Source organism: Epinephelus moara, chromosome 3, assembly GCF_006386435.1.
Source record: "Epinephelus moara isolate mb chromosome 3, YSFRI_EMoa_1.0, whole genome shotgun sequence".
NCBI lineage: Eukaryota > Metazoa > Chordata > Actinopteri > Perciformes > Serranidae > Epinephelus > Epinephelus moara.
Window position 1 is genome coordinate 21,305,852 of NC_065508.1, and position 25,425 is coordinate 21,331,276.

The 25,425-nt window shown below is 40.6% G+C and overlaps 3 protein-coding genes across 3 annotated transcripts in view; 2 read left to right on the forward strand and 1 right to left on the reverse strand.

Annotated features, from left to right (window-relative positions):
• The first annotated feature begins 140 nt into the window (after nucleotides 1-140).
• Nucleotides 141-15,197, forward strand: p2rx5 (purinergic receptor P2X, ligand-gated ion channel, 5). Its single transcript, XM_050040714.1, has 12 exons — nucleotides 141-336; nucleotides 2,167-2,317; nucleotides 2,575-2,646; nucleotides 2,773-2,848; nucleotides 5,541-5,625; nucleotides 5,820-5,900; nucleotides 7,570-7,711; nucleotides 10,012-10,145; nucleotides 10,278-10,371; nucleotides 10,462-10,527; nucleotides 10,697-10,785; nucleotides 12,290-15,197. Exons 1-12 carry the CDS (start codon nucleotides 206-208, stop codon nucleotides 12,558-12,560), a joined length of 1,392 nt encoding a protein of 463 aa, XP_049896671.1. The 5' UTR covers nucleotides 141-205; the 3' UTR covers nucleotides 12,561-15,197.
• Nucleotides 15,198-15,332: 135 nt separating this feature from the next.
• On the reverse strand, nucleotides 15,333-18,546 carry emc6 (ER membrane protein complex subunit 6). Its single transcript, XM_050040715.1, has 2 exons — nucleotides 18,332-18,546; nucleotides 15,333-16,094 (listed from the first exon to the last, which is right to left on the reverse strand). The coding sequence occupies exon 2, from the start codon at nucleotides 16,058-16,060 to the stop codon at nucleotides 15,728-15,730; it is 333 nt and encodes a 110-aa protein (XP_049896672.1). The 5' UTR covers nucleotides 16,061-16,094; nucleotides 18,332-18,546; the 3' UTR covers nucleotides 15,333-15,727.
• A 354-nt stretch (nucleotides 18,547-18,900) lies between these two features.
• shpk (sedoheptulokinase) overlaps nucleotides 18,901-25,425 on the forward strand; it is a 12,009-nt gene continuing 5,484 nt past the window's right edge. Inside the window, exons 1-6 of the mRNA XM_050035183.1 lie at nucleotides 18,901-19,091; nucleotides 19,219-19,360; nucleotides 21,320-21,494; nucleotides 21,581-21,733; nucleotides 21,828-22,003; nucleotides 24,543-24,740. Coding sequence (XP_049891140.1) covers nucleotides 18,954-19,091; nucleotides 19,219-19,360; nucleotides 21,320-21,494; nucleotides 21,581-21,733; nucleotides 21,828-22,003; nucleotides 24,543-24,740 — 982 coding nt within the window. The 5' untranslated portion in view covers nucleotides 18,901-18,953. The remainder of the gene's footprint in view (nucleotides 19,092-19,218; nucleotides 19,361-21,319; nucleotides 21,495-21,580; nucleotides 21,734-21,827; nucleotides 22,004-24,542; nucleotides 24,741-25,425) is intronic.

Below are 25,425 nucleotides of genomic sequence, written 5' to 3' on the forward strand. Positions count from 1 at the left end.
GGTTTGTGTGCATGACACATAATTTAAAAAAAAAGAGACAGAAATTAATCATTAACATTTCCTCCAGCTGTCTCAGAGCGGTGTCGGTGTCCTGCAGCCCCTCTCTCTGAATGGGTCTGCCCGGTGCATGACATGTGCAGCAGTTGTACATATCAGCTGGGAGCCTGCGAGCTGCTGTCTCACTCGAGTCCACCGTGCGGGAGGAATGGCAGGCTGGGGAGGTTTCTTCGTGTCTCTCCTCAACTACAAGACAGAGAAATATGTCATCGCCGAGAACAGGAAAATCGGGATATTATTCAGACTCTATCAGCTGGCCGTGCTGGGATACATAATTGGGTGAAGTGCAATGCATGCCTCCTCTTTTTTTGTCCAAGCGTGGAATAAAGTAACCTCTATGAAAGTGATTCACAAAGTTAAAAATAGTTGGGCTCGCCTGAAAGCGTTGACTTTGTTGCTGTTGTTAAAGTGGCAGTGCTTACATTTTAAACTTCATTTTATAAAAGAAGGTTGTGTCTCAGACAGAGTTGCTGGTGAATTCATTAATGTGTCAAATTGCTGTAGAGACAGGAAGTCACCTTATCCCACCACCCCTCACTGAGTGATGTCATGCTGATGTATGTAGGAGACATGATGAAAAGTGAGCAGGTGACAGTATGGTGAGGGTTAATGTGGTCTGCTTTGACCTTTAAAACTTAATTGTTATATCTGACTGTGGGATTGTCAGTGTGGTGGCTGCAGGGTGCTTATGAAATCATATTTGGTTCTGTGGCATGTACTGTATGTTAGGGAGGGAGGGTCATGTTCATGTGCAGTGCTTTTATTGCCATGTCATGTCTGAAACTTCTTTTGTGTGTTGTGCTCATTAGATGCTGCAGTCACCCCCAGTTTCTCTTGAAAGTGTAGAAATAGTTCAATTTCAGAGGAGATGCATGAAATATTCTGTGATGTCATCAAGGGTACATTTACACGTTAACATGACTCCTTTCATCTGCCACATGCTGGTGTCGGCACTTCCACAGCTATAATTTGTGTGCTGTCAACCCCGGACCACATAGTATAGTGTGTCAGAGAAATGTGTACTGTGCCATAAAAATATCATTAAAAAAGTCATGGTACAGTATGTCATAAAAGTGTTATTTAAAAAGTCATAATTGTAATAAATAGCCTAGTATAGTATGCCATTAAAATTTATGAAAAACAGTTATAATGTAGTGTGCCAAAAAATGTAATTTAAAAAGTTATTATATAGTATACCTTAAAAAAAAAATCATGATGAAGTATGTAAAAAAAAAAACTCTTAAAAAAAGTCATAGTAGCACTCAATAAAAATGTAAGGTCATATTAAGCTGTGATATGTCATTCAAACATCCTGAAAATAGTATACTATGCCATAAAGATATCACAAAGAAGTTGTCATATAGTATGTCATACAAATATTTAACAATGTACAATAGTCATAGTAGGCTATGGCCCTGTAATTAGTCACAGTATATTATGGCAAAAAAGTCATAGTACAATATGACAAAAATATAATTAAAAACAAAACAAAAATGTCATTGTATAATATGTTATTAAAATAAAAATAAAAATGCCATAATATGCCATAATATCATTTAAAAAAAGTCATAATACAGTAGGTCATAAAAATATTACAAAGAAGTCATAGTATATATAGTATGGCATACAAATATAATAGAAAATTACAATATTTGACATAAAAAAAGCCATAATATAGTAAAACGAAAAAGAAAATCACAATATAGCATGCCATTAAAATTAAGTTTAAAAAAGTCATAATATAATATGTCATAAAAAAATAATGATAAAGTATGTCACCAAAAATGTCATAGCATACCATTCCATAAAAATGTTTTTAAAAAAAAGTCATGGTATAGCATGTCATTTAATATAAAAAAAAAATCATAGTGTGTCATTAAAAGTCATTAAAATATGTCATTAAAAATGTCATGACAAAAAGTCATGGTATAACATACCATAAAAATATCCTAAGAAGTCATAGTATAGTATGTCACACAAACAGGCTGCTCAACAAGGCATCACAGATTCTATGCACTGATGCATTGTGTCCATGTTGATCATCAAAAGTGTCCACAACCAAATGTAAGAGAACGTTAATGAGTTGTGACGGTGTGATGAATGTTTCAGGTGGGTGTTTGTGGTGAAGAAAGGTTACCAGGAGAGAGAGGAGGCCATCCAGACCTCCGTCATCACCAAGCTTAAAGGTGTTACACTGACCAACAGCTCAGAGACGGGGCTTCACCTGTGGAGTGCTGAGGATTATGTCATACCCCCGAATGTGAGTCTGTCTGTCCGACTATCTATCTAGCTAGTAGTCTATCTCAATTTGCAGAATACCAATATTGATGTCAGAGCGCTCCCCAATTACTCACCTGTCAAGAGAGATTATGAGGCGATTGAGTGTCTGCTGTAGTGGATATCATTAGCCTCAGCATCTGTCGCCACAGATTTAACAATATTGAACTTCCTGGATGTGTAATTTGTTTAACCTTTTGCTTCTCAGTCTAACTGTCTGGGCCTAATTTTATTTCGCAGGGTGAACAGGTGTTCTTCATAGTAACAAATTACATAGAGACCCCCAACCAGAGGCTGGGGTTCTGTGCTGAGGTGAGTCTACAAAGGGAAGAGGAATGCCATTATTGGCTTTTAATTGTTCCATTTGTTCCATGCTAATGTCTAAAATTACTGTGCCACATTACCATGTCTACAGAATTGTATTTTCATATCTTTCAGAGTAACAAGGTGCCAGATGGACAATGTCAAAGTGATGATGACTGTCCGGAGGGGGAATCTGTAATAGCGGGCCATGGTGAGGATCATTCAAACACTTAACCCATAATATGAATATATTTAGCTTCAATTGCAGGTTTACCTTTTCATTGTGTCTGTATGATTGAAAAATAACTTCAGTTTACAAGTGTAGTCTTGTTCACACACTGTCTTTCTACTACTTTAAAGGGACAGTTCACTTTTTTTCCTCTTACCTGTGGTGCTTTTAATCAGTCTGAATTGTTTTTGTGTGACTTATAGAGCGTTGGAGATTTAGAATGGGTGACTCGTTTTTTTATCCCTTGTACCGCGCCCCACATAGCCAAAGGATTTACCGCCTTTTGTTTGGCTCTAGTTTTCAAAAGTCAAACCACTGCAGGACAGAAGCTCTTCTATAATCTGGCTTTTATCCAGTGGCTGTAAAGAAAGCAGGGAACGCTGTCATCACAGGGCTGAGTTTGGTTTTAATCAAACTGCATGGGTCAAGTGCATGTGATCCTGTCGCTGTTGTATACGCCACATCCAATGGGGAAAATTGTCAGTCACAAGCTATGCAGATTTAGGTGGAATATGAAGGAATCTATCAGAAAGAAAAGGAAATGCACACATATACAAAAATACATTTATTAATGAGCGGATCTTCAAGCATTTATATATATTAATTTCGACCGGGTTATTTGAACTGAATATATTCTAATCCTCACACTGGGAAAAAAAAAAAAGTGTTGCAGAGTGCCGTTCCTGTGGGCTCCAGCAACACTTAGCCCCCGAGCTTGCCTGAGAAGGACTAAATGCACAAACACACTATTTTTAAACATCCCATGGAGAGAGACTCTCACTGCAGCCTGTTCTATTTTGTTCTGAAAATGTCTGCATGCAGCCTCGTTCTGTGGACGATAAACGAGGTGCAGACTTCCCTCTGTGTCACCGGTAATGAGGAAACACAGTGAGTGCTGGACGGAGCAGTGAGTGACAACAACCCTGCCCACATTTAAGGTTACTGTTTGCAGTGGAAACGCTAGGGTCTAGGTACCATGTCTGAAGGGTTACTGTTGGTTCCACAGGTACCATACTGAAAGTGTTTGGTGGAAACGAGGCTTTGTTTGTATCTGGTCACCATAGTCGTAGAGATGTCGGCCTTCTCTCCACTATAATGGAACTAGATGGCACTCAGCTTGTGGTGCTCAAAGTGCCAAAAAAATACATTTGAAACACTCAACAGCAATGTTTCATTCCAGAAATCATGATCTGGATACTCAAGATAAACCACAGACCTTGTTGTGAGCAGTTTCATGTAGGGGCTGTTTTCTTTCCACCAAACTACATCTGCCAACCAAATTAACATGCATGCATCTACTGTTAGCTCACCTGGCACCACTGAGATAGCTAACGTGACAGCTCAGCTGAGGAGGATGCCAATAATAGCCTTTTTTATACAGAGATCCCGCGATAGGGTCGCAATGAACGCTGTGAGAACCACAGAGAACCAAACAGCGCCAGCATAATACCGCCAGAGCTTGTCATGGCAGATAGCATGCCAACGTGTGACAAGACAGCGCAGGCCTCTAGTGTGACATATAACACATGCGTCAGGTAGCACTTTCTGGCGGCTGATCTTGTCCTCTGCTTGGAGGGTGAGGAGTTCCCGGACCTCATTGTGTCCCCAGTTTTCAGACATTTTCAATTGCTTTTATTCTTCTTTGAGTTAGCTGCTAACTGCTTTTAGCTGCTCTTTAAATCTCCCGGCAGTGGGTCCCACACATAACACGTTATCAAAACGTCACACCCGTCCCATCCATGGTCCCGTCCTGCCAGCTGTCCTTTTTACACAGATGTCGATTCAGTGCAGTTCAGTTTCTACCTCTGCTGTCTGCTTAAGGGTTAGATCACTCTGTCCCCCCATTATGCGATCGTACCTTTTATAGAGAATGGTGAGGCGATAACGGCGCTACATTCCCGCCTTAAATAGGCAGTGTAAAAAGGGCTGATGTTTACATCTCTCGTTGTCACAAAAACGATCCTGTCGTCCATGAGTATATTCATGCTTCCCTCTGCACTGTGATACGATAAGGAGGTGTAGTTCAGTAGAAAAAAAATAGTTCCCACATGAAACTGCTCACACCAAGGTCCTAAGAGAAAAAAAATATGTATTTTAGATTCTGGGGTGAACTGTCCCTTTAAATTCAATGCTATCGCAAAGATGTTACATTTAAATTACTAATTTATATATATTTATATATATATGTTTTTGTTTCAACAGTATCCTGTAATACATTAATGTTACACCTTTCTTCACACAACAGTACTAGAGCTGCAACGTTTGAGCGATTAGTTGTCAACTATTAAAATAATTGGCAACTAATCTGATTATTGATAGGTTTAAGTAATTTTTAAAGGGGAAAAAAGTCAAAATTCTCTGATTCCAGCTTCTTAAATGTGAATATTTTCTGGTTGTTTTCCTCCTCTATGACAGCAAACTGAATATATTTGAGTTATGTACAAAACAAGACATTTGAGGTCGTCATGTTGAGGTCATCACTGATTGATATTTTTCACCATTTTTTAGACCAAAAAACTAATCGATGAATTGAGAAAATGATCAACAGATAAATTGACAATGAAAATAATCATGAGTTGCAGCCCTGGTTCACAAAACTATTCCAGTTTGTCTTATTTTCACATTAACTCTCTTTAAGCTCCACCAAACCAAGAATCTTTGCTCTCTCCGTCAGGAATAAAGACTGGCGTGTGTTTAAACAGCACAGGGACCTGTGAGATTCACGCCTGGTGTCCTGTCGAACACAGCAAGAGACCCACGTGAGTCCCCCCCCCCCCCCCCTCTCTAATAGAACTTTGGAAATGTGCCATTTTGTGCTACTACAGTGACACTTGCTCTGATCCCCTCACGGGGATGGAGTTATTTCACAGGTTCTATTTATTACTAATGCAGCCTGTCAGCTCCACTTGTTTTGTTTTTGTTTAACACAGCTGCCTCTCTCTTTCACTTCCAGAGAGCCCTTACTGAGCGAAGCGGAAAACTTCACCATCTACATCAAGAATTTCATCAGGTTTCCAAAGTTTGAATTCTCCAAGTAAGTGGTGCTGATAGCTGCCGTGTCTGTGGTTTCGAGTCATACATCAGTGAGTGAGCTGAGGGGGATATACGTGTCCCAATGGCTGCTTTAAATAGCTTTAGGGTGCAGAGAGCCTCTATTTATACCAGCCTGTGCATTGCACTGAGTGAGACAGTGAAACAGTCATCTGAGACGTCCTTGACAGCAGGCCTTGCCCTGGACAGGTGTCTGATCAGATGGGGGTAGCCCAGCAGGAGCCGAGCTGCTGCTGCTGCTGCCCCCTCTGCATGACAGCAGAGAGATGCAACAAGCTCATTCATCACTCAAGATCTTTTCCTAATTACACAGCAGCTATCTCTCTTTATGTTTCTTTATATGCTGAATGAGGATTGGCCGGTAATACAAATCCCCCTTAATGAGGGATTACTCAAAGTGGCTGGCAGCAGTGCACATCTTACAGTTTGGAACATCCGGTTGCCTAGAGCCAGAGGGCGTAATGGTGTCGGTGATCAATATACAGTATATGCTGCTGCTGCTGCTGCTGGTGTATGTGTGTGTGTGTGTGTGTGGAGTAAACCTCTAAGACATACATAATGGTATTTTGCTCTAAGTAAGAGATTGTAAAAGACAGTACAAGAGCTTTCTAAGCAGTAATGGTGACTGAGATGAAGATCGAAAGGTCAAATATGCCAATATGAGAAGTTGACGGAATTCTGTGACTCTGAATTGGCAGGAGCAGGTGTGTCTTAGTCAGTTTCCATCTCCCCAGTCTAGGCAGTAATTATAATATACACGCCCCCCCCCCCACCCCCACCAGCCAACCTACCAAGTGCTTTTGTTGACGTCCTGGTGTTGGTTGTGGCATCCCGGAACATCCACAGCAGACGCAGGAGGATACCTAGCATCGGACTTTCACCCTGGAGTCTGGTGTTCACCTCCCTTATGAATGTTAAGCCAAACCATGGTGTTCTTTTCTAAACATAACCAAGTGCTTTTGTTGACATCCTGACGTTGGTAGTGGCGTCCCGGGTGGTCCACAGCAGACACAGGAAGGTACCTAGTGCGTAAAGTGAAAATCCACTGACAAAGCAGCAATATGTCACGACTTGGAATAAGACCATGTTGACACAAGCTGGTCTCACTGCGAAGTTGTCAAATAACCACCTTTCATGGCAGTGTGATACACAGACGGGCAGTGTCAGTTTGTATTGCTGCTGGACGCAACCTGTTGCAGCAGTATGATTTCCGATAGGGCAGGTGGGAGGGGAGGTGGATGGATCCAACAACACCGGACTTTCATCCTGGACAGCTTGCCTACTATACATTTTGTCCAAAGACATGCAGGTTAATTGGTGACTCTAAATTGTCCGTAGGTGTGAATGTGAGTGTGAATGGTTGTCTGTCTCTATGTGTCAGCCCTGTGATAGTCTGGTGACCTGTCCAGGTTGTACCCTGCCTCTTGCCCAATGTCAGCTGGGATAGACTCCCCCCGACCACCCTTGAGAGTGAAAATGGTCACATCCCCAATTTTCCATAAAAATATGATGAATAAAACTTTAACTTCAGAGGAAGTTTTAGGAGAACCGTCCCTTTTAATGGATAAACTCAACAATACATGATGTTTAATGAGAAAATTAAACTGGTTTCCAACGTTCCTGATAATCTGACATATGTGTTGACCTCTTAGGTCCAATGTCCTTGAAACCTCTGACGAGAGCTACCTGAAAAAGTGCACCTACGACAAAGAGGAAAACCTGTACTGCCCCATCTTCCGCCTCGGAGATGTGGTCAGCTGGACCAGAAATGACTTCCAGGAGATGGCTGCGAAGGTACAAATGATACAAATGCATCAGTCAGTCAAGTGTGTGTGTGGGAGTGATCTCACTTCCTGGCTTCCTCGCAGGAAGGTCTCGTTGATGAATTATGGAAATCCATTTTAGCTGCTTGTAATTTCAGTAATAACTGTCGAAACATATTTGCACCACAAAGCAGTTATTAATGCAGTCATACCTATTATTGATGAGGACCCATGGCGGCCATATTGAAGGGAATCAGGCTTTTTTTTGGCCATTTTTTATGTTGTTACAACTGAAACTACAAACATATTTGGACCGTTAAAGGACAGGAATATTTATATATATATTTTTTCTTTCCATTGCATCTCTACTGTAATTGAACCCCCTTTGACCAGCCCCGCCCCATTTAACTTTCATCCTGCCGGCTGGGAAGGCATGTGTATTCTTCAGGCAGCCGCCACCACAACACACTTTTGACATTTGTGTAGTGCATGTGCAAAAGTGCGGGTGTTGCTCAGTGTCTGCACAGCAACAGCGTCATCATGTCATGAATAATCCTCCCAAATCTCACCCTGAGGAAGAATCACCATGGTCATACTTCAGCAAGTACACGACACTGAATAGTTTCACCAACAAAACTATAAATAAACTTTAAATACACTCTGAAAAGACACCAGTCACAAATCTAACAACACATATAAAGGTGAATGTGTTAACATTTAGTGAAGGTTTAATAAGTGAGCTACATTGTAATGTTACATACAAGATGGACATTGTGTACAAAACCAAAGCTGACGTTCCTGCACTTTCCCATGACTACTGGGGTATATTTTTTATGTATGACCTGTGAACAAGTGGGGAGATTTTGGGGGTAGAAAAACTGTTCTAGGCACCGAAAGAGGAAAAACTGTTTTCATCTGCAACATCCTGCAGGCGACATTTACCACCATTCTGTCTTTCTGTCTCTTCACTTCCTGTTGATGTCCAGTCACACACATTTTTTGTTAAACCTAAGCCATTTGATTGGCTTTTTAAGGGGATGGTTTGCTTGCAGTGGAAGCTGATATGTTTCTGTGGTTTATAAGTATAAGGTGGCATGAAAAAAAGAGACAAGTACCTTACATTTGCACAATACTTCACCAAATGTACTCAATTACATTCCACCACTGGTTATGTCTAACTGGGACACTTGAATAGAGAAGAGCCATTGTTAATGTTATCAGTAACATGTGCTTCTCCTGCTATGACAAGTCAAATTGCTGTGAAAAAGGCTTTTTTTTTTATTAAAAAAAAAGCACATTGTTATTGGTTCATATAGTTTGGTGATGTAACGTAATTCCTGTCATAACACCACCAGCCTTCAATCTGATTAAAGGTCTAATCAGCGAGAAATACTGAAATTTAAGTCAATATAATATTGACGTAAATGGCATTCCATGTAAATAAATCCATTTATAAATACATTAATACATGAAAAAAAAATGAGACCATGATTATATAAATTTAAACATAAATATATTAATGAGTCAATATAGTTCAATAAATTAATAAACAGTTTTTTTATTTATTTATTCATTTTTAAAAGACGTTTTTTTTTTTTTTAAAAAAAAGTCTTTATATCAGGTGACTTTTATTTCATATTTCCCCATTTTTTTATTTCAGGACATTTTTATTTTCTTATGCCACATTTGTTTCCCAGCTCTTTTAATTTCCATCTGTTATATTTAAATAAATGGGCTGTGGTTATCACACAGATTCAGATCGAAGCAGCAGCACCAGAGCAGCCCTGAGACATATTAGGAAATAAAAGTTTTTTTTAAAAAGTAGTCCTTTGATAAAATGTCCTTTTTTGAATTAATAACCTATGCTTTTATTTATTCACTTATTTATTTATGTTGACTCATTTATATATTTACATTTAGTTCTATATTTATTGGCAGATTTATGTCAGGATTCATTTCATAGACATATTTCTTTAAATAATATTTACCTAAACGGCATTCCATAGACAGAAACACCTGTGAGGGTGCGCAAGGCCTTTAGAGGATGAATGGTAAGAGGCTAGGACTATTTATGTTTATTTGTATATGCATATTCTTTCACCATATTTATTTATTTAATATTGATTTAAATGACATTCCATAGAAGAAACAGCTGTGTGAGGGTGCAAAGCCTTTCAGTTATGAAGAGTAACAACGCATTAATTAAATAATAAGATAAATAATAATAATAAAAAAAGTTCAGAATCTAGAGGAAACCAACATGATCTGTGTCATTAGTAACATGTGTGAAGCTGTTTTAATATTTACACAGTCACTGTTTCTGTCCGCCAGGGGGGGTCTGTTGGTATTCTCATTGAGTGGAACTGTGACCTGGATAAGGACTCGTCACAGTGTAATCCCGAGTACAGCTTCACCCGTTTGGACATGAACTTGAACAACTCGGTCACTTCCGGATACAACTTCAGGTATGTCCCTTCAGGCATTTAACAAGAAATGAGTCAGTCATTTTATTGACTCGTTTTATTTCCTTATTTCCTTCACTCTGTTGTATTTTCATCTTTTACACCTTTTTTTAAACTGATATTTTCCCCTTACAGATACGCCAGGTATTTCAAGGATGAAAAAGGGGGAACCTTTCGCACTTTGTACAAAGTGTATGGGATTCGCTTTGATATAATGATCAATGGCCAGGTACAGCAGTCATATGATCAGTTTCTTGTCTTCAGGAAGCACATGATTCCGGTAATAGACTTCCAGTCAATGCCTGTTATTGTTTTGCAGGCTGGGAAATTCAATATTGTTCCAACAATAATTGCCATCGGTTCGGGTGTTGCCCTGCTGGGTGTAGTAAGTCATTTACTAAAATATTATGTTGATGTGTCAGTGGATAACTTGTGACGCCTCGAGTCTGACAAATGTCATATTGCTGTGGTTACTAAGGGTGACGGACAATAACAAATAAATGACTATAAGCAGCTCGTGACAATCCAGCTGATATTATTATTTTTTCTTTCAGGGAGCCTTTGCATGTGACATGATACTGCTGTACATGATGAACACGAGCTCCTTCTACCGAGAGAGGAAGTTTGAAATCATCAACTTCAAGTACGACTTACTGTATTTACACAAACTATAAAGGCATGGTTTGGATTTTTTTAAGTGGGGTTGTATGAAGAACTAATCCACAGTCACTGTATTACCTACCCGCCAATCTGCATGCCTAAGTTTGGAGAAGTACCAACATGGACGCTAAGAAATGTACTGCTATGGTTGTGCAGCAGCAAAACATTTTAGCTGCCTAAAACAATCCATTTCAGTTTAAGTGTGCGGCACATTTAGAATATTTTCACCACTTTACTTTGCTGTCAGACCCTTCCTCATGGGGAGCTGAAGCTGTTATCTATGCTCTCTTCAAAGCCACCAGACCCCATTGACAAAAACAGTAATTTTACCTTGCAGCACACAGGAGCTGCTGGTCTACAGCTGCCTCGATCGGTTAGTTAGTTTGTGCTATTGGGTGACTTTGGTGTTTTAAAGGATTCGCACAATAACACAAACAGTCAAACTGATTGAGGCAGTGGTAGACCAGCAACTCCTGTGTGCTGTGAGGTAAAATTACTGTTGTTGTTACAGGAGTCTGGTGGCTGTGAATAGGTGCCAATACCTCAAATTCAGTACGGGTACCCAACGGTACCTTTTTTTTCGGTGCTTAACTCTTTCTGTAGGCTAATTACAAAAGAGTAACTTTATGAACAAGTTGCAGCTTCAGGGCACTTGCGGCACTTCTACCTCCTTTCTAAATCCGGGGGCTACAGGGAGCTCCGTTGTCTCTGCTGCAAAGTGCCCTGAAGCTGGGAAGCAGGCTACAGAGTTCTGCCGGTGGCTTCTGGCCTTGGGGTGCTTCGCGGTGATTCCACCTCCCGTCTGAACCTGGCATTCTCACCCAGGTGCACTCTAAGGCAGTGGTTCCCAACTGGTGGGTTACGGTCCAAAAGTGGGTCGCTGGTCCATTCAGTGAATTTCCAGCACAGAACTTTTATGTTGAAGTGCAGTTCCCTGCTGTAGAGTGATTGGCAATCAGACAGCTACTTAAGTGAGACAGCGAACCAGCTCAACAACATGACCAAATGCAAGTATGATGCTGAATCTGAATAGATTAAACTGTGTGGACCTTGAATCAATGACTGAGAAGAAACCTGGGCCCTGTGGTTGGACCAGTTGGGAACCACTGCCATAAGGTACCAAAATTCGGCACCAATTGATTTGACGTGAATCAGTTCTTGGTTGTACCGGCATAATTCGGTCAGTACCCTTAAAAGTACCAGGTTCAGCAACCAACCCTAACTGTGAGGAGAGCGTAGATAATGGCTTCAGTTCTCCATCAGAAAGGCCTGTCTGCAGACCTCGTGGCACAACGGTAGCGCGTCTGACTCCAGAAAGGCCTGTCTGCTGCTTTAAACTGAGGGCATGTTGACCGCCATTTACTGTAAATAATACACTGATTATGGATAAGTAGCTCATACAACCCCACTTAAAAAAATCTATTTAAATCAGCCATTTTCCAATCATCCCATTTATTGGCACATCTCTCTCACACTGTGTGCAACAGGAAAGAACGGACCAAATCCAAGGATGGTAAAACGGGACACAGAGAGAGGCGAACCAGGAAACCAGCTGCAGAGAAAGACGCTGCCAACTCCACTAAAAAGCCAGAGGAAACTGAACCTACTATGGAATCTTCTCCCACCGCAGAGGGCCAGCCGACTGTGGACAAACGGGGTCCCACTATTCCACGCAACACAGGACAGCGATACTCAGCCCTCATCTCTCCTCAACCTGCAGAGCCGAGGCATCACATCACCTTCTCTTCACACAATTAGCAGGCGGAGCGAGACGAATCACCTGCAGCAGTCTGCGAGAGGGGAAACCAAAAGTCGGACTGACGTCTCATCTACTGGCATGACTGCTGGCATGACACTAGCTACAGTGATGCCTGGTATGTTGGTCCAGAGAAATGTTAATGTTCAGCACTGTGCACATGGGCCGGGACGCTGATGTAGAAATACTCAGAGAGGTGGTTTCAGTGGCTGGGTCAGGGTCCAAAGCTGGGATGTGGGAGATAAATAATGATCTGCAAAAGTACTGTGGTAACGCTGATTAGCAGTGACATGATATGATTCTTAGACTTGAAAGGGACAGTTCACCCCAGAATCAAAAATACGTATATTTCCTCTACCTGTAGTGCTATTTATATAAGTCTAGATTGCTTTGGTGTGAGTTGCAGAGTGTTGGAGATACTGGCTGTAGAGATGTCTGCCTTCTCCAAACTAGATCAGGGGTCTTCACTATTTACAGGCCAAGGACCCCTGTAACTGAAAGAGAGACAAAGCGGGGACCCCCTCAAACATAAATTGTATAAAACTGAGTTGATAATTCTCTGGATATTTGGGGTCTTGTCTTGTTTGCACTTGCCTGTAGCTCCTAAATAAGCAACAGTTGTAGCATGGCAAGGTGCGTTAGCCTCCCCTCTGCACTTTCGCCGGTGGTTTCCGAGGTGGATGGTATGTCAGAGTCTCTTGCTTGAAAAGTTACAGAACAATCCATTGTTGCTCACAAGAATGTACGTACACGTGGAATAACAATACAGCTAATTGGCCAGTATGATTCAGTAGTATGTAACTGTCAGCTAAGTAGTTTACCATGCACAGGGATTTAGCGTTAGCAAGCGCACATGATTGTACAGGGACTCATGGGTAACAGTCATCCTATCATAAACGTTTTGTGCTTTAAATTAAATGTCGAAGTGTGTTTGGGGTGGTCGAATATCTAGAAAGGCGCTATACAAGTGCAGGTACATTTACCATTTATTTTCAGTCATATTTAAATTGTTGCTGGAAAAAAAATGAAACTTAAATTATCAAACAGTAATTTGGTGACCCTTACCCAAACAGTAACTCTGAGGACCCTTTAGGGGTCATGGACTCCCTGTTAAAGACCCAGGCACTAGATGGCATATTAAATAAATAGAAATACATTTGAAAAAACTCAATAGCAACGTCTCTTTGCAGAAATTATGATCTGGTTTCTCAAGATAATCAGCAGACTTTGTTGTGAGCACTTTGACGTAGGACCTGTTTCCTTTCCACTAACCAAACCTGCCAAACATGTCAACGTTCAGAGAGACGCGCACAGTTGCATAAGAGATACGACAGGCCACAGTGCATGCTATTGTGCATATACTGTCTTGACACACATAGATACTTGACACTGGGAAACATCAACATACATATCACCCAGCAATCATCACCCAGGGCTACTGACTATTTAAAAAATAATAATAAAAAGAAAACATTGATGCAGACGGGTTTGCCCTTTCGTCAACATGTATAGCAAATGACACTGTTTTCTTTATATCATTTATCTTTAAACACAGGTATATCTCCAAGATAGCATTCTGAATCACTTGAGTGGGCCTTCTCTCTCTCTATGGGCCCCTTCCTTCCACGGGCCCCAGTGCAATCACACTGCTTTCACAGTCTATATTTATGCCTCTTAGCACCACTGAGCTAGCTAACGTTACAGCTCAACCGAGGAGGACACCTTTAATGCTTACATCTCGCGCTGTAAGGAGTTTCTCGTCCATGAGCAGATGCATGCTTCCTTCTGCCCAGGGAGATGGTCTGCTGTTTTCAAATGTATTTTTTGGGGGCTTTGAGCACCACAAGCAGTGTCATCTAGTTCCATTATACTAGAGAGAAGGCAGACATCTCTGCAGCTGATATCTCCAACACTCAACAACTCACACCAAAACAGTCTAAATTGATTGATAGCACTACAGGTCAGAGGAAAAATATGCCTTTTTGATTTTGGGGTGAACTGTCCCTTTAAGTGAATTGCCAAATGTTTGCCCATGACTGCTTTACAAATGCAAAATTGTGTCTTCATTTCATGTCATAAAATCAATACCTAAAAGCTTTTTTGGCTGTTGATCAGACTAATTAAGCATCATTTCCAGTTAAATTAATGATTGGCCTTAGTTTCTTTTTAACTTTTGCCATTTATGGACTAAAAATCACAGTAAAAATACTTGACATGATGGACTCATAAACCTTACTGGATTAAGTAAAATAGACAAGAGTGATTTCTGCTAAATTGGTCAGCAAAGATACCGTCTAAATGATTTCGTCAGCATGGAGTCAAAGAGAAAATGTTTTAAAAACTGCATTTGGAAGCAGTATGTGAGAAAATGTGTGAACGGTCTTAATTGTTAGTGTTTCAGTTGGATGCATCGTGCACCTCTGTTGTGACAGAAATCTACTGTTAAACACTGCTGATGTGTTTCCTGCTGTATGTTGATATCTGCCATGCAATGGCTACAACACAACCTCATTCACGATATATTTCACTTGTGAAGCTGTGGAATGCAGTCGTGATGTGCTACGAGTCTACCGTGAGTGGACAAGTTCACTGCTGGCTGATTGTTAATGAATAGTGCAAGACACTGACGTGCATGGACTCCCTCGTTTGTTCTTCCCGTTACTATTTATTGAATGGTCTTTATTGTTGGAAACAAATGTATGTCATGTTTTATTTCAGGATGTCGACAAATGACGCTGCCTGAAAGGAGAACTGATAAACAATATATGCAAACACATCGTAAAGAGGTATTTATTTCAATCAGTAATCAGATTTGTTATAAATTAACCATAGTATTGTACATGAATTGCAAAGTGCTTTCACCTTGTCAGGATGTTAGCGGTTTTGATCTCTGCTGCACTACAACCTACATTGTCATAACTGTGGCTCTTCTCCTTGTATGGATGATGGTGAGCACAGATTGGGAGTTACAGGTTAAACAGTTAAACGTGGAACAGGAAGGATAAGAGAACAGTTTATTCTGCATACTATTATTGATACACCCTCCGTTTAATCATCAGTTCTTAATGGAAGAAGTCTTCTACAGGCTTAACTACAAACAGCAGGGCAGACATTACTATTGGTTTAGCATTAGATGGGATTAATTCAGGGATATCTGTGGTAGATCTTTTTAGTACACGTGCACCATTCCGTACAGGAAAGTCCAGAACAGGACATAAGTGAAAAGACCTCCGACGAGGCCCCCGGTGAAGAGCAGCCGCCGCGATTTGAAGCATTTGTTCCACCGCCGCCCGGCCTTGAGAATGAGCAGCAGAGAAAGGAGGAAAGAGGCTAGGAAATAAAAAATGAAGCCGTACAGTCCAGTCAGCCCAAGGATGCCAGCCGTTGCTCCAGAGAGGGCGGATACAGAGGTGCGGCAGTAGTCCAGCACTGCGGCGTTTCCCCTCACAGCTACTTCACTGATGAACTGTGGTCCCTCACGCTTGGCTACGACTCCTGCCATCTTGGCTCTGGTCAGCTGTCACAGGAAGGTGCTCCTGTTTCAGGAAAGATTTGGGCACAGAGAGAGGAACATTTAATCGAATGACCCAAACCCTGAACACCAGTACAGTTTTAAAAACATCTTTTGTAGCGCCACTACATGTCTTTCACTGATAGGGAAACTAGTTACTTTGCAGCTCAAGACTGTATATACCAAATCTATAAGATAATCAAATGTATAAATAAATAAATGAATAAATAAATAAGGAAATAAATAAATACTAAAATAAATATAAATGCGAAATAAATACCGAAAAATACATAAATGCATAAATAAATAAATGCAGAGGTTAGGACTACCTAACTCATTAACATACAAACACATAAATACAGAAATAAATAAATGTAGTTGTACAAAAAAATAGAAATAATGTTAATTCTCAACCTTTTTTTTCAGATTTATTTCAACATCTATGTATTTTTTCTTTAATCTATGCATTTATTTCTGTAATTTTTTTTAGCATTTATTTATTCTGTTATTTTCTTTCGAATTTATTTCTGTATTTAAAAATGTATTTGCACATTTATTTATTCCTGTGTTTATTCATACATTTACTTATTTTCCTATTTACTTCCGTATTTATTCCCTTTACACATTTATTTATTAACTTGTTTTTTTAACCCAATATTATACATTTATTTATCTTTTTATTTATTCACTTATTGATACTTGTGTCATTTGTCATCCTCCATAACAGACTGAACTTATTTTATTTCTAATTCTGTGCCATGCCCACCATTTTACAAAAAAAAAAATCATCTTATGGCATACATACACAAAAGAAAACAGTAAAAACCAAAGAGCACAAATAACAAAAATAAATCACTATATTATATTCTTTCAAATAACATTTGAAAGAAGTTTCTAATGAACTGTAGACTGAAAAGAAGTGGTACAACCCTGTAGTTTATCCTAACAAAGAGCTTTTTTTCTCATTTCCCAGAATTTCTTCAAGTAACCAAATAAATGTTCCATATTTAAACAGCCAATTCGATCTTTGTGCATTATCCGTAATTACAAAATCTGTTTTTATCTTACTCAACAAAGTACTGTGCAGTTCCAAGTAAACAGAGCAATAAAAAAAGAGACACTCAATTTCTAAATCAGTCTGTACACTAAACATTGAACAAATAAAGTTGAAACCGACTGTGCCAGAAGCCATCCTGCTGCATATTGACTACTTTTGATTTTTAAATTATTTTTATATATATCTGACAATAACACCTCATTATTATGCTGGCCTTTACCTGGAGTATTTTTACACAGCTGTATTGCTTTTATTTGTTTAAAGTGATCTTAATAGTGCTACAACAATAAGTCAATTATTTGATTATTTGATCAAGACAAATATAATCGGCAACTACTGCTGTAATTGATCAATTGTTAAGGTCACTTTTCAAGCAACAACAATACCAAAAATATGATATATTCTGGTTGGGTTTGCTTCATTCCTTGATCTCACATTATAGTAAATTTAATATATTTGGATTTGAAAATGTTGGTCAGACAACATAAGACATTTGATGAAGTCACTGTAAGATACTGTGACAGACTTCTCTTACTGCTTTCTAATGTTTTGTGGACCAAACGATTAATCGATTAGCAACATGTTCCTAAAACCTGTGACCCAGTATCAGTATCAGACACCCTTATAACTCGATTAGTTTTCTAAGTCGTTGGGTCGTTAGGGTTACGGGTTTAGGGGCCGGATCACGGAACCTATCTTATGGGTCACAAAATTCGGTGTAACACCACAAAGCAAGGTCATTTTTTTTTTTTTTACATCAGAGAAGCTCTGGTAAAACCTAATGTACAGGCCTTACAGATATCAATAGGTTGATGTAATGCATTCATTTGACATTTTAACATATTAACCACCATTAGAAAGTATTTAACACGAATCGACAGAGGTCTGACTACGTTAAAACCCCCTGGCATGAGTGACAAAGACAAAAAGAAAAGCTGTCAGTCAGCGTTGGTCGATGTTAGCTTAGCTTAGCTTAGCTTAGCTAGCTACTGACCACAATAAATCAAAGTAGCTAATACCGGAATTCAAAGCCCTGTTCTGGTGACATAATCTGGCAGATAAAAGACCAGAAAAGGACAAAACAGATGAGACTGCTCCCAAATTATTACACTAAACCCATCACTGTGCGACCCAACGCAACCTAGCTGAAGTTGCTAACAGGATAGCATTGTTAGCTCTCCCGGTAACTGATGACAGATTCTCACCGGAAATGATCGCAGGGACTCGTCGGCTCCTCACAGCGCGATTACAAACACATACTCTGTAAGAGTAACTTGTCAGACTAAGATCTCAGATTATTTTTCAAGGAATGTCATCTGATGTGACACGGAAACAGCACATTCATTCTCGTGTGGATAGCACTCCTAGGCAAGAGTCGGCCATGTTCCTTCGCAGTGCATTGTGGTGGTGCATTCACTGCGCATTAAAGAGTGGGAAATTCTACATTTTCTTATAATTGGGGAAAAACGTTCAAGCTTAATTAGTGTGTGTGTTGTTGGGTGAACATATGAGGCATTGTATCAGAATCAGAAAAAATATTTATTATGCAAGGTATATTTTCAGTCACAAAGACTTTGCCTTTGAGTTTCGTGTATACAATATACATATTCAGAGGAAATAAAAAATAAAGGCCAAACTGCACAAGCAAAGGACATAATATATAATAGAAATAATACGGTTAAATACGTATAAGATAATAGAAAAATAGCTACTATGACCCTACTATGACCTACGGAAGCTGAAAAGGTAAAAATACGATTTCCTACTTCAATATGAACGCAGCAGAGTAGACTTTACCCTGTTGTCAAAGCAGTCTCATCAGTAGCAATGTCTGCATATATTCTGGGTGTAGACGTGGGTACCACTTCGGTAAAAGCCGTTTTATTAGAAACTGGCTCCAGGTCGGTGGCTGCCACTCAGGCTTTGCCGACTACGTCTGATATAATCGACCACAGCGGATTAAAGGTGAGTGCGTTCATGTACCGCACAACTTTACTACGAACCTCAGCAATAACAACACTGCTGTGTGTGTGTGTATGTCCCGCATGTGACTCGTGTGTAACCTGGCTACAAACGTGTTTATACCGAGCAGGCGAAAGAACAGGACACCGGCCGGATCATCGACACTCTGAACCGGTGCATTGGCCTGCTGCCCAGAGACAAGCTGCAGCATGTGAGGAGCATCGGGATATCCGGACAGATGCACGGGGTTTTATTCTGGAAAGCAAAGAGCGGTAAGACTTTTGGTTGCACGCACCCTGTTGCATTTCATAACATGTGGTGAGTTGTGAAGCAACGGCTGGACGAGCAACGATACATGAAGTTTGAGCGGCAAAAACAGAGATGTCTTCATTCATTGATTCAAATGAAGAGTGAAAAACATCAGTGAGGGAATACAGTGGCGTCTCCAAGGGGGCCAGGGGAGGCTACAGCCCCCCTGATATAGGGTGCTTTCACACTTGGTCCTTTTCGGCCCTCTAAGTGGAGTCAGAGCAGTGACTCAGCATTTTTTGTGCAAACGTGAACACTCCAAGAGAACTCAGACCCCTCGTGTTCGCTATGCCTTATGAACACTAAAGGCTCTGGGTCCGCTTTGCCTTTTGCTATTGTATTGTAGCCTTCCAGGCTTGCCGCAGACAGATCACATGCTATTTCAGTGGGACGCATAATAAACACAATGGAACCAGAGAGAACTGCAAATTAACTGACAATGTAAACAAAAAAATAACTAAGTCCCCTTTCTTTCGAGTAAGAGATTCATTTCTTTAAAAAAAAGTTAATTGTTTCTTGCTCTGTAAGGTAGAGGGATGTGATGCCAGCAGCAGAGAAGTTACTGAATGTTACCGAGAAATAAAACCACAGTCAAGGTCTCAGCCACAATCCCGAACCCTGTGTCTGGTGCCTCCTGTTTCTCTCTACACGTCACTCCACTGAAACTTTAAAGAAAAAAAATCACAGCAAAAAATGTTCTTTATAATGGAAATGTACATAAAGTAAGAAAATTAAAAAATGGAGGTGGGGCTTTTACTTACCACAACTGCAGAGGCTACCAGCTCCATTTGAAACAGACTACATTATAAACGGGCCGTTATTTATTATTCCTTCTGTGGTTTTATATTTTTACTTTTAACCGCTCCCGTTTGCCTTGATAAAGTTAATGCATCGCGCCGCCACTTCAAACTCAACACTTCCTATATCTGTATAAAATTAAAAGCCCCTTATAACCTCGGCTGAGAGAATCCCTTCTTTTGTCTAAAAAGACTTTTATTGTGAAACATTTGCAGGAACTTGTGGAGGATTCGGTGACTTGTATGTTTGCGTACAGTACTTCAAATGTAGCTCCTGACATCTGGTGGTGTTTTTTACGTTACTACAACAACTTTTCGGCTGGCACATGAACAGACACAGTGACTGAAATAATAATAACGTTGTGAAAGACGACCAGGGATAATTGGTGTGTACCATCGTGTAGTGTATCACGTCTGTCGGCCAAGTCACAGCACGATTTTGTGACTCCACAATCGCCTAATGTGACATAGTGACTGTTGGAATGGGCAGAAATGTCGTGTAGTGTGTACCAGGCATTACACATAGATGTTAATAAAATGAAGATACAGGACCCCGAGGTGGCACCTATTCATTCCAGTGGAGTTGCTTGCCTGGCACATATGCACAAAAAAGTTTCTAGTTTCCGGGTTTACTTCAGCAATATGCAGCCCACTGAAAATGCACTATATGCCCCATTTCCACCAAACACTTTCAGTATGGTTTAGTGTTGCTGTGTCCCACAGTAACAACGCTCCACAATGCTTTTTTCCCCCTCTGAGTGAGGATTAGAATATATGCAGTTCACATAAAGGAGTCACAATGAATTAATATATATATATTTTTAAACACTTGAAGATCCCCTCGTTACTAAAAGTGTCTGTCATTCAAGAGTGACAAAAACCTAAAGTAATGGTCAAAGTTGTCATTGAAATTTAAGGTGTGTTGACACAGTTTGAGTCCTGAAATCAGGAGGTTTTCAAATTACTCCTCTTTTAATCAGAAACTAGGGTCCATTGTACCTCTCTCATAACTCTGCTACCCTCTGCTGGTTGCTCCTGGGATGTTTCTGTATCCAAACAAAGCCCGCAAGTCAGATCTAACTTATTTAATCTGCTGTATTTTCCCACGTCTCTTGACCCCTGCAGGCTGTGATTGGTCCAAGAGGGATTTCTTCACAGCCAGAGACACCAGTCAGCTCATCACTTGGCAGGATGGCCGCTGCAGCAGTGACTTCCTGTCCTCACTTGCAAAACCAGACTCACACCTTAGTGTAGCCACAGGTTTTGGCTGTGTGACAATTCTCTGGTTCATGAGACACAGGTAAGCAGCATGCACTTTTTTTAATCCCATGAACTGCAGCACTTGGTTTTGTGATATGAAAGTGAACCTACTGTATGTGGTTTCAGGCCGGAGTTCCTTGAGGAGTACACAGCTGCAGGAACCATCCAGGACTATGTGGTGTCCATGCTGTGCGGTTTGGACGGGTGCGTGATGACGCCCCAGAATGCAGCCAGCTGGGGTTTCTTCAACACCTCGACCAACCAGTGGAATATAGACATGTATGTAAAGTGCAGAATTTCCTGTTCAGTTCAAATACCAATAGCATGTTTTCCTAACCTACATAACAAGCAACTGTCTGTGTGCATGCTCCAGTCTGAAGGGTGCCGGCTTCCCTTTGCACCTACTTCCTCGGTGTGTGCCGTCTGGTGGCTCGGCAGGACAGACATGCTCTGACTGGCATGGTATCCCTGCTGGTACGCCAGTGGGTGCCGCCTTGGGAGACTTCCAGTGCTCTGTCTACTCCTGCATGAGTGCACGGACAGATGCAGGTGAAACAGGACGTCCAGTCATTTCTTTTCAGGGCCAGGATCACTTAATGTAGTGACGGACGTACTCTAAGACTGTTTATGGACTTCAAATGAAAGAATCCATTCCAGCAGTACCATGACTAATGCATCCATTAGATTTCGTCTACTATTACAATACTGATAATGCTTCAGTTTACTGTAGTTAAAAGGAGACTTCTGTTTTTTTCAACCCAGATTCTGTTTTCCATGTTTTTGTGTCTTAAGTGATTAATGGGAACAACAATTTTTTTCAACTGGTTCGGTATTGAGGGAAGGCTACATCCCCAACAAATCTGCTGAGGACGCTAAGGGACATGCTGCTCCACTGACCTCGTCCCACTGGTGATGTATTCTATTGTGTTACGCACCTCACTGGACAATCGCCCTGCTAGTTTGGCGGTCCCTGGTTTTCTGCTGGCTGTTGAAACAGGACAGTCTAAACTATCAACCAAAATCTATTTCTGAAAAAATTTGAAGCGAGAAATTTTGACAGGTTTGACAGGTTTGACAGGTTGTTCAGGTTGGTCCAAGTTTCATGAGCCAGGTGCATCACACAGGACTGACTCATTTGTATAAAGCTGAGTGTCTTTAATGCAAAAACAGACCATGAATGCACCACAAACTCTCTGCAACACTCTCACCATGCACTGCAAGACTGCTTGTCCTGCTCTTTGTGGGAAATAATGTCTTTGTCGGACACTTATAATATCAATCTGAGCCTGTCAGTGCCGAAAACAAGCACAAGCACAAGCACAAGCACAAGCACAACAAACAAACCAGAGCTGGTGATTGTTGAAACAGTGGAAATAAGAACCAAGACTGTTTTGTTTTTTTAGGGCTGTCCAAATTAGCATTTTAAGGTCTTCAAAGCTTCGGTTAGGGATATTCCTGGCGACTAAACAAAAATTTTACACTCATTTTATGGTGAATGTGCTCCAGCTTGGAGGTTATCATTTTGCGTCCTTCAACAAATTTAAGTGGAAGCATATCTTGTGAGGTCGTAATCGTGATGAGTGGCGTTATCTTCTCAGACCGGGCGGGATCACAGCGTCTCCAAGTGAACAATGTCAGATTGGTCTGAGTGTGGCTAGCAGCAGCAGCAGCCATCGTTCCACGCAGGTTAACATCCCAGTGCTTGAGTTGAGTTGAATGTAGTTGCGAGCCAGTTTTTTCTGACACAGCCTACATGCTACCTTGTTTTAATTTTCTAGATCAAAGCACTGCCAAACTGCGCTGGGACATCTCTCCAAATTCTCACTCTGCTGTTTTAAAACTTCAGTCTACTCGAGCATTACCGCGGGGAGGGGGACTGCTGTCTAACTGCTCTGTAGCCCCCACTAGTGGGGGGCGACTGCATGACAGTTAGGAGGCCTTGTACATGAATAAAATACTAATCGATTTAACGACTAATATTTCTGGTGCCGACTAGCGAAGTGGAGGACGTTTAATCTTTTAGACGATTAATCGCACGCATCCCTAGCTTCCGTGAGAATTACCTGCAAATATACGAAGCTTCGCTAGGGGGGTCAGGGCTAGCATCCTAGCATACTTTCCTCAATCTAATGGTAGTTATTTATATTCTCTGCTAGTACTGTAATGATGAGTCTAATGAGATACAAGGACAAAAATCGGCTCCTAATTTGCTCCTATGTAGACCCATAAACAAATGAATAGATTTAAAAAAAAAAAAAAAAAAAAAAAAAGTATCTATTTTATGCCACTGTTGATTAGTATTTCTAATTTCATAGGCTATTTGGGACTTTGGGGGTAATTCATACACAATAATTAAAAAACGCAACCAAAACAAAAGAACAACGAAGCATTCGAATACTAATTTGGACGTCGATTACCATGACAATAGTACAAGCTTTGAAGCTCTGAAGCACTCAGGTCAGCTTTAGTTTATGTCGACTTTGAATGAAGTATGTTTATGTGGACAAAATTACTGTTCGTTTAAACAGAGTCTGGTTGGTTTGACGATAGTGATTTCAAGCTGTTTCTGTTTTAAGGATCCTACTCTTAAAGAAACCGGTCTTCCGCAAGAGGGATCTTTTCCATCATGTTGTCAGACACTTAGAATAACAACCTGAGCCTTTAGTGGAAGTAAACTGACGATGCAAACATGCCCTAAGGGGTTTACATTGCAGTCTGTTCTGCGGCCGCTGGCTGCAGCACTCTCGCTCAATACTGGACCAAATTCAAAGAGTGTTGTTGTCATTAGTCACTTAGACACAAAAACTTTGGAAAACAGGGTCCAGGTTGAAAAGTACTTTAAGCTTCCCTTTAAAAACAGCAAAGAGAACAATAGCAAAGCATAAGAATGTCTAAACATATTGAATTAAAAACACTAGACAAAAGACTAAATTAAAAGTAAACAGCAGTAAATACCCTTATCTTAGTTTGCACACATAGAAATTGCATTATGTATCAGATGTAATCCTTCCATCAGTGTCTCTTGCATGTCTTGTTTGGAGATGTTGGTTCGCGTGCCTTCAGGTGACAGTTTCTCCTAATTTCACAGTTCTCAACATGAGCACCTCGGCCCAGCTGACCTTCGCCATGCCGGCTGACTTCAAACCTCCAGACTCTCCTCAGCCTGCCTGCTCCATCTCCTACTTCCCCTACTACGATTCGTACTTGGCAGTGGCGGCTTCGCTGAACGGAGGGAATGTTCTGGCCACTTTTGTGGGGATGCTCACTGCATGGATGAAAGAGCTGGGTATGTACATGGTAGTCAAATATCACAACTGTTGTATGGGTTGCCATAAAGGGTTGTGCTTTTCACGTTTCCCTCAAGATGAATTCTACCTATCTATTTTAGACTTTGTGTTAAGTGCTCTATTGAAGATTCAATATTTCTTGCCACAGCAAAAGCTGACTTGAATTTTTCTTGATTGGTTCAACAACAACAAGGCATATAATCACATCGTACAAACAACAAGGAGTGTCCACAAAAACGTACTGTTGCAATTACAGTACAGTAATACAATAATCTAAGTATGCAAAAATGCTGATGTTAACATTTGGCTCAAAGCAGTGTTGTGTCTAAGTACAGCCTCAGAGAGCTGCTCGCGTGCCTGTAGACTCCTAGGCTGTGTTCACACCACAGGCCTCAGTGCTCAAGTCGGATCTATTGTTCAGATCTGTCCACATTATTTCATAAATGTGGCCCCATCAGATTTCAGTGTAGACTGGTCACTAGGGATGCACCGAAATGAAAATTTGTGGCCGAAGCCAAATAATATTAAACGCTTGGCCGAATACCGAATATCGTTGTTTAGTTTTTCATTAATTTTTGCAGATGAACCCCCTCCAGATTAGTGTTGTCACGGTACCAATATTGGGACCCACTGTACGATACCAATGAAAATATCATGGTTCTGAGTAGTATCACGATACCACAG

What these genes read in the sequence shown, in the direction of transcription:
- p2rx5 (XM_050040714.1), top strand. Translation starts at nt 206, where the DNA reads ATGGCAGGCTGGGGAGGTTTCTTCGTGTCTCTCCTCAACTACAAGACA. An exon ending in TCCAGGAGATGGCTGCGAAG is followed by an intron (nt 7,712 to 10,011) that starts GTACAAATGATA and finishes TCTGTCCGCCAG; the next exon opens with GGGGGGTCTGTTGGTATTCT. An exon ending in ATATAATGATCAATGGCCAG is followed by an intron (nt 10,372 to 10,461) that starts GTACAGCAGTCA and finishes ATTGTTTTGCAG; the next exon opens with GCTGGGAAATTCAATATTGT.
- emc6 (XM_050040715.1), bottom strand. Translation starts at nt 16,060, where the DNA reads ATGGCAGGAGTCGTAGCCAAGCGTGAGGGACCACAGTTCATCAGTGAA.